The sequence below is a fragment of the Urtica dioica genome, chromosome 7, assembly GCF_054948205.1.
Source record: "Urtica dioica subsp. dioica isolate 48M chromosome 7, U.dioica_male_clone48M_v1_H2, whole genome shotgun sequence".
Lineage (NCBI taxonomy): Eukaryota > Viridiplantae > Streptophyta > Magnoliopsida > Rosales > Urticaceae > Urtica > Urtica dioica.
The window spans coordinates 23,285,834-23,299,276 of record NC_142762.1 but is presented as its reverse complement, the minus strand read 5'-3'; the positions used below and the strand labels follow the sequence as shown (position 1 = coordinate 23,299,276).

At 36.2% G+C, this 13,443-nt stretch overlaps 1 protein-coding gene across 1 annotated transcript; it reads right to left on the bottom strand.

Moving 5' to 3' along the window:
- Positions 1-439: 439 nt before the first annotated feature.
- Positions 440-3,726, bottom strand: LOC149390474 (glutamate decarboxylase 4-like). Its single transcript, XM_089619529.1, has 7 exons — positions 3,499-3,726; positions 3,154-3,358; positions 2,425-2,625; positions 1,971-2,185; positions 1,474-1,727; positions 1,334-1,386; positions 440-1,074 (listed from the first exon to the last, which is right to left on the bottom strand). The coding sequence occupies exons 1-7, from the start codon at positions 3,582-3,584 to the stop codon at positions 631-633; spliced, it is 1,458 nt and encodes a 485-aa protein (XP_089475655.1). The 5' UTR covers positions 3,585-3,726; the 3' UTR covers positions 440-630.
- Between the last annotated feature and the right edge of the window lie 9,717 nt (positions 3,727-13,443).

The following is a 13,443-nucleotide window of genomic DNA, read 5'->3' as shown; positions in this document are numbered from 1 at the left end:
AAAAAGGAAAGTAGCGCTGTTAAAGAACTTAACAGATATAAGAATGATATAATTAAGAAGAGATGACGTGTTGTTACTCTATTGGTGGACAAAGTGGGTGACATATTTTGGGGACAGAGAATCCGGATTCCTATTGAGGAGCCTAATTGCTCCTTTAATTTAATTTAATCTTCCTCTAAATATTTGATTTTCCTAATGATGATTGCATCTCTTTTTTTTGTTTTCCGGATGTGATTATATTTCTCATCCCTCTTTTTATTTTCCGGGTTCTCTTCACGAATTTCGTGCTTAAATTCCTGTATGTATATAAATATGGTTGAAAAAGGAAACCAGCTGGTCAATTTCTCTCAAAATGGAATAACGTTAGCAACACTAATATATATCTATGAAGAAAAAAAAAAAGTAAGCCGTATCCAATTAATTAGCATCGAAAAAAATATTGAAGGCAGTAAAATGAGAATCAGTACATTATCCCAGAAAACGCATGTTAATCCAAAAACAAATAAAAAGAAGAAGAAATAATAATAATAATCAAACACCGCTTGGGGTTATGAAACTGTATCTATATATATTCCAAACATATATAGCTCAATAGTTATTAAGAATGCAAACGATGAAGTCAAGTCTTGGTCAATAGAGGGCTGTTTCATCGGAGGCTTTCTTAGCCCTAACAATGTTCTTCCAGTTAGCGGCGACGCTCCTCTCCTCGATCTCCTCATACTTGGAATTAAGGGAGTTTTTTGGGGGAAGCTTGTCGAGCTCCTGGAGGACTTTGGTGACGTCGATGACGAGGCGCTCGGCGAGGGTGCGCGAAAAGTCCTCCCTGATGACGACGCGGAGGAGGGTGACGTGGCGGGCATCGGCGGGCATGGAGTAGGCGGGGACTATCCACCCGAAGCGGCGCAAGAGCTCCGAAACCTCGAACTCGTCATGGCGGGACCGGTCTTTAAGAGAGAACGCCACCACCGGAACTCCCTCGTCCTTTGACAGAATCTCAAACCGGCCCGTCTTTTCAAGCCCTTCTTTCAGGACCATCGCGTTTTTGTGGCAATTCTCCATCACGTTCCGGTAGCCCTTGAAAATTACAGTATATAATCGAGAAAACAGAAAGTGTTACAATGAAAATCAGAGATAACGTCAAGTATTCAAAGATTTGGAGCTCTAGAACAGAACATGAATGTCTACTCCAGTTTTTTATGGAGATTTTTTTTCATGACAACGTGACTGGCTTTACATATATACATCGCTAAGGTTTCAGAAAATTGAAAATTAGAGAACTATTTTAACGATTAGAGTTCCAATGGGGTTAGTGATGTAGGGATGGCGTAATTACCTCGAAACCCAATCGGATGAGTTGATAATATTGAGCAATAATCTGACTGGAACCTGTCAAACAATGAGAATATATTAGAAACATAGTTAAGACTTAGAGATGGTCAACAAAATGAAAAGTTTGGGAACAGAAAAGTCAACCTTTAGAGAAATTGAGAGTGAAGGTAGGTTGGTCTGCGCCAAGGTAGTTGATATGAAAAATGAGGTCCTCAGGCAAGTCATCTTTGGTCCTCCAAACAACCCAACCAACTCCGGCATAGACAAGCCCATATTTGTGGCCACTAACGTTGATGCTCTTCACCAAAGGAAGCCTGAAATCCCATTCCAGTTCCGGGTACAAGAACGGCGCTATAAACCCGCCACTCGCTGCGTCAACATGGATCGGAGTGTCCCATCTGCAACCACAAATTAAACAATACTAAGGATATGATGTTATGTATATTGAAGGAACCATATTGTATATATACTCTCCAAGTTGTTCCGGAATATATTCATATTTATACAGAAAAATTAAATTAAATTAATTTGAGGGGGACTTAAAACAATAAAATTAATTTTTTTTATATATATAATAACAATTCTCTAGTTTCTTCATTTAAATTAAAACTCTCTTCGGTAAGCCTAATATTTTGTTGTACCCGGTTTGGTTGTTCTTCTTGAGGAGGAGGTCGTTCAAGAGCTTGACGTCTTCGAACTCGCCGTTATAAGTGGAGCCCAATATTGCGGCGATGCAAATGGTGTTCTCGTCGACCATCTCGACAGCCTTCTCGGGGTCCATCACATAATACCCTTCCCTCACTTTTACTTCCTTCAGCTCCACCTCAAAGTACCTTGCAAACTTCTCCCAGCACACCTATATTAAAATGAAACTCGGAATTAGGAATATGCTCGATACGATCACAAGTAAGAACGGGAAGTTATCTATATATATCCATGCATGGCTAATTTTTATTAGTATGAAACTAATAATCATAGCTCATGAGAAAAATTATTTATTTTTGTATAAATTAAATTTCCTCTTCTTAGATAAAAATGTAAAGGAACGAATTTTTGTTATATATTCCAGCTCAATGAATTTTAAGTAGTGAGTACCTGGACATTGGCTCCGGTGACAATGTTGGGGTTGTGACAGGATTTGCCCTCGGCCTTGCGCTTGTTTTGCCATTTCCTCTTGAAGGCAAGGCCCGCCAGCATTATTGCTTCCGACGATCCCACTGTCCCCACTCCCACCGCCGCCTCTGAATCTCCAATCGGGGCATTGAACAGATTAGCTATCATGTTCACGCAACGGTTCTGTCCACGTGTTATAAATTTATTAGGGTTCATACAAAATTCCATATACATGTATTGTTATTTAGGATCATCTAAACAGTACTTAAACATTTCAAAAAATTTGAAAATCTACTCCCTACCCATATAATTTTAACTGAAATGACCATTATCACCAATTGTCATAGAAAAGAAAAAACAAAATATAATATTTTTTTGTATTAGAATAAATTCAACAAAATGGAATATCATACATAATATTCAACTTTAAAAATGCTCGTGTATAGGTTTGAGAGATCCGCTATTAAAATACGCCAAGAAAGAACATAAGGCCTCTTTTTTGACATTTTGTTTTCTCTCTTGTAAACAAGGTTGACTATAGTGCAAGATTTCTTAATTAATTAATATACGCGGAAATGCAAATAATATATTTAATTCTGATGAGCAAGGAATTTGAGCTCATGTGTGAAATTAATACACTTTTACATAAATTGTACATATATTATATATCTGTGTGTGTATATAATATATACGCGGACACGGTACACGTACCTGAAGTTCAGTGGTGACTGGATATTCGTCCATGTCGACGTAGTTCTTGTTGATGGAGTCAAGAACGAGCTTGTCACATTCTGGCTCCATCCATGTCGTCACAAACGACGCCAAGTTCAGCCTCGGTTTTCCGTCCAGCATCAGCTCGTCGTTTATCATCTGATACGCCACATCCTTTGGGGTTGAGTTCTCCGGCATCTTGAACCTTCACAAATTTATATTAATAATCAATTACTGCTTAACTTATTTTATGTAACTACATAGATGAACTGAGAAAAAAAATCAAATTATTGTTCGAAAAATAAACAAATATAAATAAGGAAATAAAAACAAGGACTTAATTACTTCACAGCTGAGTCTCGGACATAGCGAGAGGCAAAGGTGGAGTGAATTGACTCGTCGGATTCGGAGAAGGTTTTTGAGAGTCCCATTATGATAATAAATAGGGTGACTTGTGCTTGATTAGCAAATGAAAAGGAGAAAGAGAGAGGGTGCGACTAAATAATGATTTGATGGTATTGAATAGAATGGATCAAATTTGCATTGAGATGTGTTGATAGAAGGATCATCTGCATGGTATTTATAGGGGTTCAAGTATATGGCTGCTTTTGTACAAGTACAATATAAAAGTATACATACAAATGCATTAGAAGACTTTTGGAAAGAAAAAAAAAATAAAAAATAGAGGATTTTGCATGCACAAATTGACCAAGTAATTTATTGCTTGCATTTATGGTAGCAATGACGAAAGCAATGGCTATAGTTAGAACATAGAGAATATGTCAGAGCACTTGGAAAATTACACCAACTGTGTAAACGATATTGGATATATTCTTGTGTTAGTCATTGTGGACCGTTGAAGGAAATGTCAAGAACGGGTCGGGTTCAACCGATATATAATATCATATATAAAGTTAATAGTATCATATTCTTATGAAGCTTTGTTTTCATACACTAATTTTTGAAGCGTTGTGGTTTGCCCTTTTTCTGGTCAGACTTTGGCACGGAATAAAGAAATTGACGATAGTAAAGTCCGCCATGGATTTGGGCTTTTCGTTAGAAAACCGCGTAAAGGGTACTTTCTGGAATAAAGCAAATCTGTGTTGATGATCAAGGTCCAACGAATTTATTCGCTATTTTTGTGGAATTAGATTTCAACCTCTTCGTAAGAAACTAATCGGAAAATGTTACTCGAGCAAAATCAACAATAAATACAGGAGAAATACTTAATTTGCCCATTTACAAGAAATTTATAGAATACCGTCAATTCACTCAAAAATTCCAAGGATATTGACACCAATATTACTGCTGTGCAATTATTAATTTTCAACAAAAACTAAGAAAAATTAGCGAGATAAATATTTTCTTATCCAAATACACTTAACCCAAATTCTACGTAACTTTGGCTCTGTCTACCACCGTCCTTCACCTCTGTCACACCCAATTTTCTCGAGCTTCAAAGAAACGCCAAAATCTGTGTCCAGAGATCTAACCCCAGCTTGCAACCTCACCCCCAAAATCCCGCAGCCATCATCCCTCTTCATTCGAACGCAATCCAACCACTCCTCTGGCGCCGAACTGGCTTCCCTTCATCAAGGGATCCTCGTACTGGGCCCCACTGCCGAGGTCCCGCTACTACGGCATCAATTAGCTCCCGTGAGGAATTCATGTCCACCACCACCGCATGTGGCTGTCATTCATCCAAGTGCTTCGTTCAAGGTTCATGGCGCTCTCTCTCTCTCTCTCTCTCTCTATCTCTCTCTCTCTCTCTCTCTCTCTCTCATATTTGGTTTTCTGAGAAAAATCGTTGATTTGGTGAAAGAAAAGAACTTATTGATTGATATGAATTTTCTTCTCCTAAAGTTAATTGAAACTGCTCTGGCATTGTGAGATAATATCTAATTTGAATTTGAAGCGTATTTGGTTATGGTCAAAATAAGCTTGGAAATGCGGGGTTTCCTATTCAATATGTGGAAATAGATGCCTCGTCATCTTCCCCGTGGCAATGACATCAGATAGGATACTCTAAGCTTGTGTGTAAGCCTATCCTGTGTGAGTATATAAATCGGGATTTGGCCTTAGGCTTAGTTATACAATCCATCATGTACCAAGTTGATATTGTAGTGAGAGAAAGTTAGACAGCGTGAGAGATCAAGAGAGATTTCGAGAGAACTCGATGAGATCGTGAAGATCAAGCATCCGTGAAGACGAAGCTACTTCTGCGAGTTGGTTTGATTATCTTTAATCAGAGACTTTTGTACATCGTTTGAAGATAGTGGATCGACAAAAGGACTATCTCGAGCTCCGACTGGATTAGGATTCAAGTTGAATCCGAACCAGGATAAATTGCGTGTTCTTATTCTTACTTCTTCTATTTATTTGTTCTTGGCGCGTTAATCCGGAAGATAACTTCCAATGCAAGTTTTGTTCAAGATCCAGTTTGATCTTGTGAATTGATCTTATCTGCGTGGTTTTTTGTTTTTCCGCATGCAAAACTTAACAAATTGGTATCAGAGCCCTCTTTCTTGCAGCCAACAGGGAAGATATGAAGTAGCCAAATAGCCTCAGCAACATCGATTTGAAGAATTCCAGATCTACGATTCCCTGATCAAGAATCCACGATGGCAAACTTCAAATCCGATATAGAGAAGTTTGATGGAAAAAACAACTTTGATCCATGGCTAATCTAGATGGAAGCACATCTAGGAAACCTAGGGCTTGACGAAGCACTCAAGGGCGAGCCCAAGATGTCTGCGACTCTATCGACTGAAAAGAAACAAGAAAGCAAAAAAACGCAATCATACTTAACCTCATTGATCTAATCCTGAGGAAAGTAGTGAAAGAAGACTCATCATCAGGAATATAGCTCAAGATTGAGTCATTGTACATGACCAAGTCATTGCTTACACAAGTCTACTTGAAGTAAAGGTTCTACAGTTTAAAGATAAATTATGAGAAGAGCATCGACGATTTCACCAATCTCATCTCTGATCAAGAGAGTCTTGATGTAGAAAATGATGATGAGGGTCAGGCAATATTTATTCTAAACTCTCTTCCAAAACCTCATGAAAAATTGTGTGATACTTTAAAATATGGTAGAGAATCTCTTACTCTTGATGAAGTGATTTCTGCAGCCTATTCCAAATAACAAGATCTAAAGGCACAATCAAAGGGCTCAAGATCTGAAGGCCTCAATATGAGAGGAAGACCAGAAAAGAAGGAAAATGGGAAGAAAAACAAGTCTAGGAAGACAAGGATTTATTTTTAGAAAACAAAAGATGAGTCTTTTGGCAAATTTGTGGCTTGGAAAACACTGGTTGAAAACCAAACAAATAGAAAGGGAAGAGACTCAGAATTGATAATGGCTTATAGTTCTGCAACACTGAATTTGATAAATTCTGTGAGGAACATGACATCTCAAGAAAGCACACATGTACTTACACTCCAAAACAAAATGGAGTAGCAGAGATGTTCAACGGAACTATTATGGAAATAGTAAGGTGTATGCTAGCTGACTTTGGATTAAGCCAAAAGTTTTGGGCTGAAGTTGCAGCAACAGCTTGCTATCTGATCAACAAATCACCAAATTCAAGTCTAGAGTTCAAAGTTCTTGAACGTGTATGGTTTAATCATCTTTACAATGAAACTTTTTTGCTGTATAGCTTATGTCCATGCTAGTCAAGGTAAGCTGAATCCTACGGCTAAGAAAGATGTTCTTTATTTTGATATCCTGAGGGAGTTAAAGGGTATAGGATCTAGTTGATACTCTTCAATTTTCTCTTCCATCCTTGAGCGTTGAAGAGTCGTATGACCCCATCCTGCATGTATTCCCAAACGATTTGGGGGTGATCATCAACCTTCCTTTGCCAGTATTCCAATACTCTCCCTTGTACTTGTAGTTGCACAAAAGATAACTGTAGAGGTTCCCGAACTTGCAACACTTTAAAGCGAATGTCGATGTTGTTACACCATTCCCGCGTGCCAAAGATATCTGTCACTTTGCTACTAAGAACTAGAGGTTTCGTCTCTAGGAATTTGATCAGGAGGTTGCTATCGTCATTGCGGCATCGGGTTTCTACGATCACGTGCTTTGTTACTTCATCATCCATCTAATAAGAGAGGTAAGAAAAAAAATAACTAAATGTACAAATATAAAACAAAACTAACTTACTTGAGTAGGGGGCAACCGTGCGATCGATAGCGTAGGGGGTTGTAAGTTCGTTGCTCTGATACCAACTGTGACGACCTGATTTTTCGGACCGTCTTACTTATCTACTTTTAAGCCTTTAGAAAATTTGAGGAATTTTTTTTTTTTTAAACATAACTTAAAATATAAAGTTTGAAAACTCATGACCTAAAAATAAATTTTCATTTAAAAACTTGATGAACAAAAACAATCAAAAATCAAAGTTACATAATCAAAATATAAAACCAAAAATACCATTGTAAATAAATACCATAAATAAAGTCGTAACCTTTAATGGAAATGAAAAGCATAACTTAAACCATGAAAAATAAAACCTTGGGTTTGGATTATTGAAAAACTGAAAGCAAAGCGATACTCTTTTATTTTCGAAAACGGCAACAATAACCCAACTCTCTCGCCATCGTCGCCACTGATCCAACCTCCTCACTTGCTCATAGGTTGTTTACCTATAACACGGACGAATGTACATAGGTGAGCTAACGCTCAGCGAGAACAACTAGACTCACAAAACAAGAGCAATAAATATGCATGACCAGTTATCAGTATTTCACTTGCTAAATGGTGACACATGATATCAAATAGTAAAGTCTGACATATTTTAATTCGGGGTCCCCTAGAGTAGTCGTACCAATTTCAGTGAACACTTTGGTAACGAACTATAGGGTTGCAACCTCCCATTGAACGTCCCATCTGTCTGATAAACTTGTGAGGAAATTCTCTAGGTGAGCCCTTGATTCGGCTCGAGAAGATCATCTAGTTACCTCCTTGGATCGAGGCGGTACGACCCTCTTATTTACTTGCTAATCTTATTACTTGATTACGTCAAATGGAAGAATAACATAAATTATTGACATACTTGATAACATGCTTAGAATAAGAACATATTGTAGATAACATGCTTAAGTGAATCATAACATATCATAAACACATGAATCATAACGTATCATCATATCACACATATCAAAACAATCAAATATATATAGTCACATAACACAACTAAAACAGATCGCATAGTCGCTAATTTTATTTTCGAACAAATTTGTGTTGTAGTGAGATTATTCTCACTTGGATATCAGAAGTTACGATCGTAGGTTGTCGAAGGAATTGGACGCTCTAAAAGACTTGGAACCTAATCGGGATAAAAAACTACCGGGATCAGCTGAGAAAAAGGATTGAAGACATACTTTTGGTTCTGAAAATTTTCAGAAACGACTTTCAAAGTGAAATTACCAAAATACCCTTGGCTATTAGGGTTTCGGTGAAAAACTAAAACTCTGAGAAAACTTCTGTAAAAATTCCAGTACGTATAAAACATAATTTTGAACACTTTTTATAAAGGCTCCATGGCCAAAAACATCTTTTAACTATTTCTTAAAAATAAAACAATTATAACATGTTACTATAAAAATTTGTGAAAAGCTGGTCTGTGGACCAATCGTAAAATAATTAGAAAATATTATGTATAGCATGAAAATATTTTTCGATTACTTTTTCAAAAAGAAGATAACTAAAACTAGCGTTTCCAAAAAGAGTCAATACAAAATCATAACTTTTGAATCCATAAAATCGGAAATAGATCAGACAAGCAAATCAGATCTGCGCACTGATTTGAAAATAATCAGAAAATATTATGTATTTCATAAAATATTTGTCGATTAAATATTTAGATAGAAGACATTTAAACCTAACTTTTCCAAAAAGAATAGATGCAAAATAATAATTTTTAAAACCAAGGCAAGCGTTTTAAGAAACCGTTTTCAAGGAATCCGAACCAGATAGAAAAAAAAATACCTATTTAGAGCTACGAATTTCCAAACAAAGAGAGGAATGGGGGAGGGAGAGCAGAGATGAAGCATGAAAAGAAAAGGATGAGATGTTTATATATATGACTTTATTAAACCCTAAAAGCACAAACCATAAAAACTCATACCCTAATGCTACTTCTATTCTTAAAATATTAATAATTATAAGTATTATTATAATAAAACACACAAGCTCATATATATAAGTAATTTATATATATATATAACGTAAAATGACTTATATATATTATGTTATATAAAATAAAATAATATGTATATATATACTATTTATATATATATATATATGCACGTTAACTTTAATTTGCTATAATATATATATATATATATATATATATATATATATAAAGTATGTATATATACACACATAACTTATTTATAATATATAACTTATATATATTATATTCATATTTTGTAATTTAAAGAGTATATTAAATTCAAAAATACCCTAAAGCATACATAAAAGAAAAACTTCAAAAACTACCATATAAAAAAATCATTCAATACGACTTTACTAAAAAAAAAATATCACTCGAACACAAATATTTTAGTCTTTTAATTAAGCTTGAAAATTTGGGATTTCACAACGTGTATGTAAAATATATGTTGATATGTTGCGGTATGTAATTATAATTGACACTATAGTTAGAGTAGCGGTATTATGATCGTAGTTATAGAGTAAAAGTTAGATGTACCGTGTTATTATAAGATTCAAGAAACAGTACAATCTCTTAATTAGATATCTTTCATTATATGTGTAGCAACTAATCTCTATCTTTAAAATTTAAAAAAAACGCATATGAATATTTAGCATTGGAACATTACAATCAATTTTTCACTTGTCACTATTTGAAACCGACTTTACCAACAAATATTTTATTTATGGGCTGAACATGGCCTAACGGGACTTATCGCCACTCCCGTTCCTGTTACCGTCCCACTCTTGTTAATTGGCCAAACGGGAATCCCGTCCCGTTAAGTAATAGGACGGAACGGGACTTTGCCTAACGGGAATTCAGGACCCCATTAGGCATTAAATATATATATATATATAAAGGTTTTTAAAAGGTTTTAAATAATTATATAGAAGGATTTAATTGAAATGATTTTAAACTAAAGGGACTTGAAATCAATAATCGAGAATGATTTAATTGAAAGAATTTTAAACTAAATGACTTGAAAGAAAGAATGAAGAAGAAGGTTAATTTCAAAATAAGAAAGAATGAAGAAGAAGGTTAATTTAAAAATGGGCCTCCTAAAAAACCTCACCGACCCCTAAAAAGGTGCGATGGCGAGAAAAAATAGCACCCCTTACCTCGATAATTATTTGAAAAATTATCCCGGACATGGACCGGGATATCCCTTAAATATACAAGTTACAACTAACCATTGATATTTACATTTGCAAAATCAACTTCAAAATCATCAAGAATATCAAATCACATGAATGTTTCTTGTGCTCGATTCCTATGTTGAATCCAATCCTTACCACATGTCAATGCTTCGACCATCTCCGGTTTCAAGCTACATCTTCTATCGTTGATGATGCGTCCCGCACTACTAAAAGCCGTCTCAGATGACACGGTTGAAACAGCGTTGGTGAGTATGTCTTGAGCCATAGATGACAAAATCGGAAACCTCCTTCAGTTCTCTCTCTACCAAACCAAGAGGTCGATGGCTTCGTCATCCGGTTTGACCCACTCGTTCCGATCGTACTCTAGTATCTCGGGATGGGTACGTGTGTCGGCTGGGCTCGACCTCGGTTGACTCCCACCTTCATGTTGTTGAGGAGATGGGCTATAAGCAGGAGCGTTGACGAACACATTCTTGTATTGATGTTTTCTTGGATATTGCGTCTGTGATTTACTTGGCTGCGTTCGATGTTGCGGTAGGAGTTTCGCTTCGTAAACAATGAAAAGATCATAAAAAGCTCATACGATCCTCGCAAGATAAAGAGCAATGTAATCTTGATCGTCGAAATGATTCCTAATGTACTTAAGAAACTTTTAATCCACCAATTTTACATCGGCAGTCTAGAATGACTTCAAAACCGTATAATAATGGAACCTTTCCAGCCCCCCAATATTTTAGAAACTTGGCTTTCATTGCTTGAATACAATTGTCAAAAATTGCTTCGTTTTTATACTTATCAAAATGTAAAGCAATTGCGGTCATAGTATAAAGACCGAAAAAAGAAGTAGGAGTGTAAAAAATGGAAAGATAACAAGTTTCTTTGTAAAAAACGTCAAGAAAAGAAACAAATGAATAAGCCATCTTAATATTATATTCGGAAATAACGTCATCGCCATGTTCACTGTTAATGTAAGAAACAATAACATTGACATAACGCTCGGATAAGAAGTTGGTCAACATAAGAAAGGTAGAATTCCATCTAATCTTGTTATCTAGATGAAAGGTGCGCTCTTGGTGACCGTTGTGTCTAAGGCGTCTCTTAAGCTTGTCTACTCTAGTGGTTGAACTATTGATCCAACTAATGTAATTCCTAATTTTGTTGATGGAAGGGTCGTAACTAACGGTTCCAGCTTGAACTATAAGGTTTATGATATTGGTAGCGCATCGTTGATACAAAAGGGTATCGTCACAATGAAGTCTATCTTTTAACTCTCTAACCATGGTGTTGTTGCTTGTGGCGTTATCTAAGGTTACAAAGATAATCCTATCTGTCAAATCTCACTCAGCTATAACACTAACTATGATATCTAAGATGTTTTGACTAGTATGAGAACCTTCTATCCTCTTAAAGGCTTTGATACGTTTGTTGAGGTTCCAATCGTCGTCTATATTATGCACTACAACACTCATGAAATCCATCTTTGATTAACCACTCCATATATCTGAGATTAAGGCTACACTATACCTGCCAGATGATATTGTGGCTTTCATTTGTTCCTGTTGTTCTAAAAACCATTTTAGGATATCGGATCTCAAGGCTTTCCTAGACATGATTTGAACGTTTGGAATTAAATAACTTATGAATCTAACAAAGCTTTGAGATTCGATATGACTAAAAGATTGATCGGTGGAAACAAAGTATTCTACTAATTAACATCTAAAGAGTTGAGGATCGATATTACTTACAGCGCTTGAAGAGGCTCCAGATTGCGCTCTGTGACAGTGGTTGTGATGACTTTACAAGAGCGATGTCCCGACTCGGTTGTTGTGAGCGCTGAAGATTTTTCCATAAGTGTAACATTTTCGGCTTTTTCGTCGTTCGAAATCACCTCCTCAAACCACGTCCAGACAGCGGACCTAGACCTCCTTCGTTGTGGTTGTTGTTGTTAAGGTGGTGGTTGTTGTTGTTGTTGTTGTCATCGTTGTCATTATTGTCATCGTTGTTGTGTCTCCTCTTGTTGTTCATGTTGTTGAGGTCGAGACACTCTAACGGAAGGATCGCTTTGACTTTGACTTCGATGTCGAGGTGGTGGTGGTGGTATGTCTTCTTCTTCTTCCTCATCATCCTCATCTTCTTCATTTGGATTTTGGGTTTCATCGTCATCTTCTTCTTCATTTGGATTTTGGGATTCATGAACATTTTCTTCATATTCTTGAAATGCTTCACAAGCCACTTTAGATGGCGGAATTTCAGTTTGATACTCTTGCTCGAGATCCATTTGAGGATAGTATGGCACTTGGGTGTTTGAAATTTCGGTGAATTGAGAATGGGCGAAAGTAGGAGCAATGTAAAATGGATCGAAAGTGTATTCGGTGTTTTGGTCGGGGGGATTTTGAGACAAGTGCAACCAATTTTCTTCAAATCGATGCATTGGGTTAAAAAAAAATTAAATTTTTTGCTGAAATGGAGGGCAACGGCTCTATTCTAACGGGAAAAAAACGGCTCTTTTTTTAGGCCATTGGATCAAAGATCCAACGGCCAGAATTTTAAAAAATAAAAATAAAATAACTTACGGGACTAAAGGGACCACCGCGTCCTGTTAGCCAAATTAACAAGACTCATGTCCTGCTATCGTTAAGGTAACGGGAGTCCCGTACCGTTAATTTAACTGACAGTAACGGGACTTCCGTCCCATCCCACTGCCGTTAGGCCATGTTTATGGTAGCAGTGGATTTTTTATTTCATAAATCACTTCATAATTATGAGTTTTTTTTTTATTTTTTTATCCAATAACTTCTTTTAGCTCTTATGTTCGCTAAAGAGTATGGGCAAACAATTTGAGCAAACGAATAAAACAGTTAAAACAAATAATATAATATGTTAATTGCGTTTTTGGATTAGCACTAAAA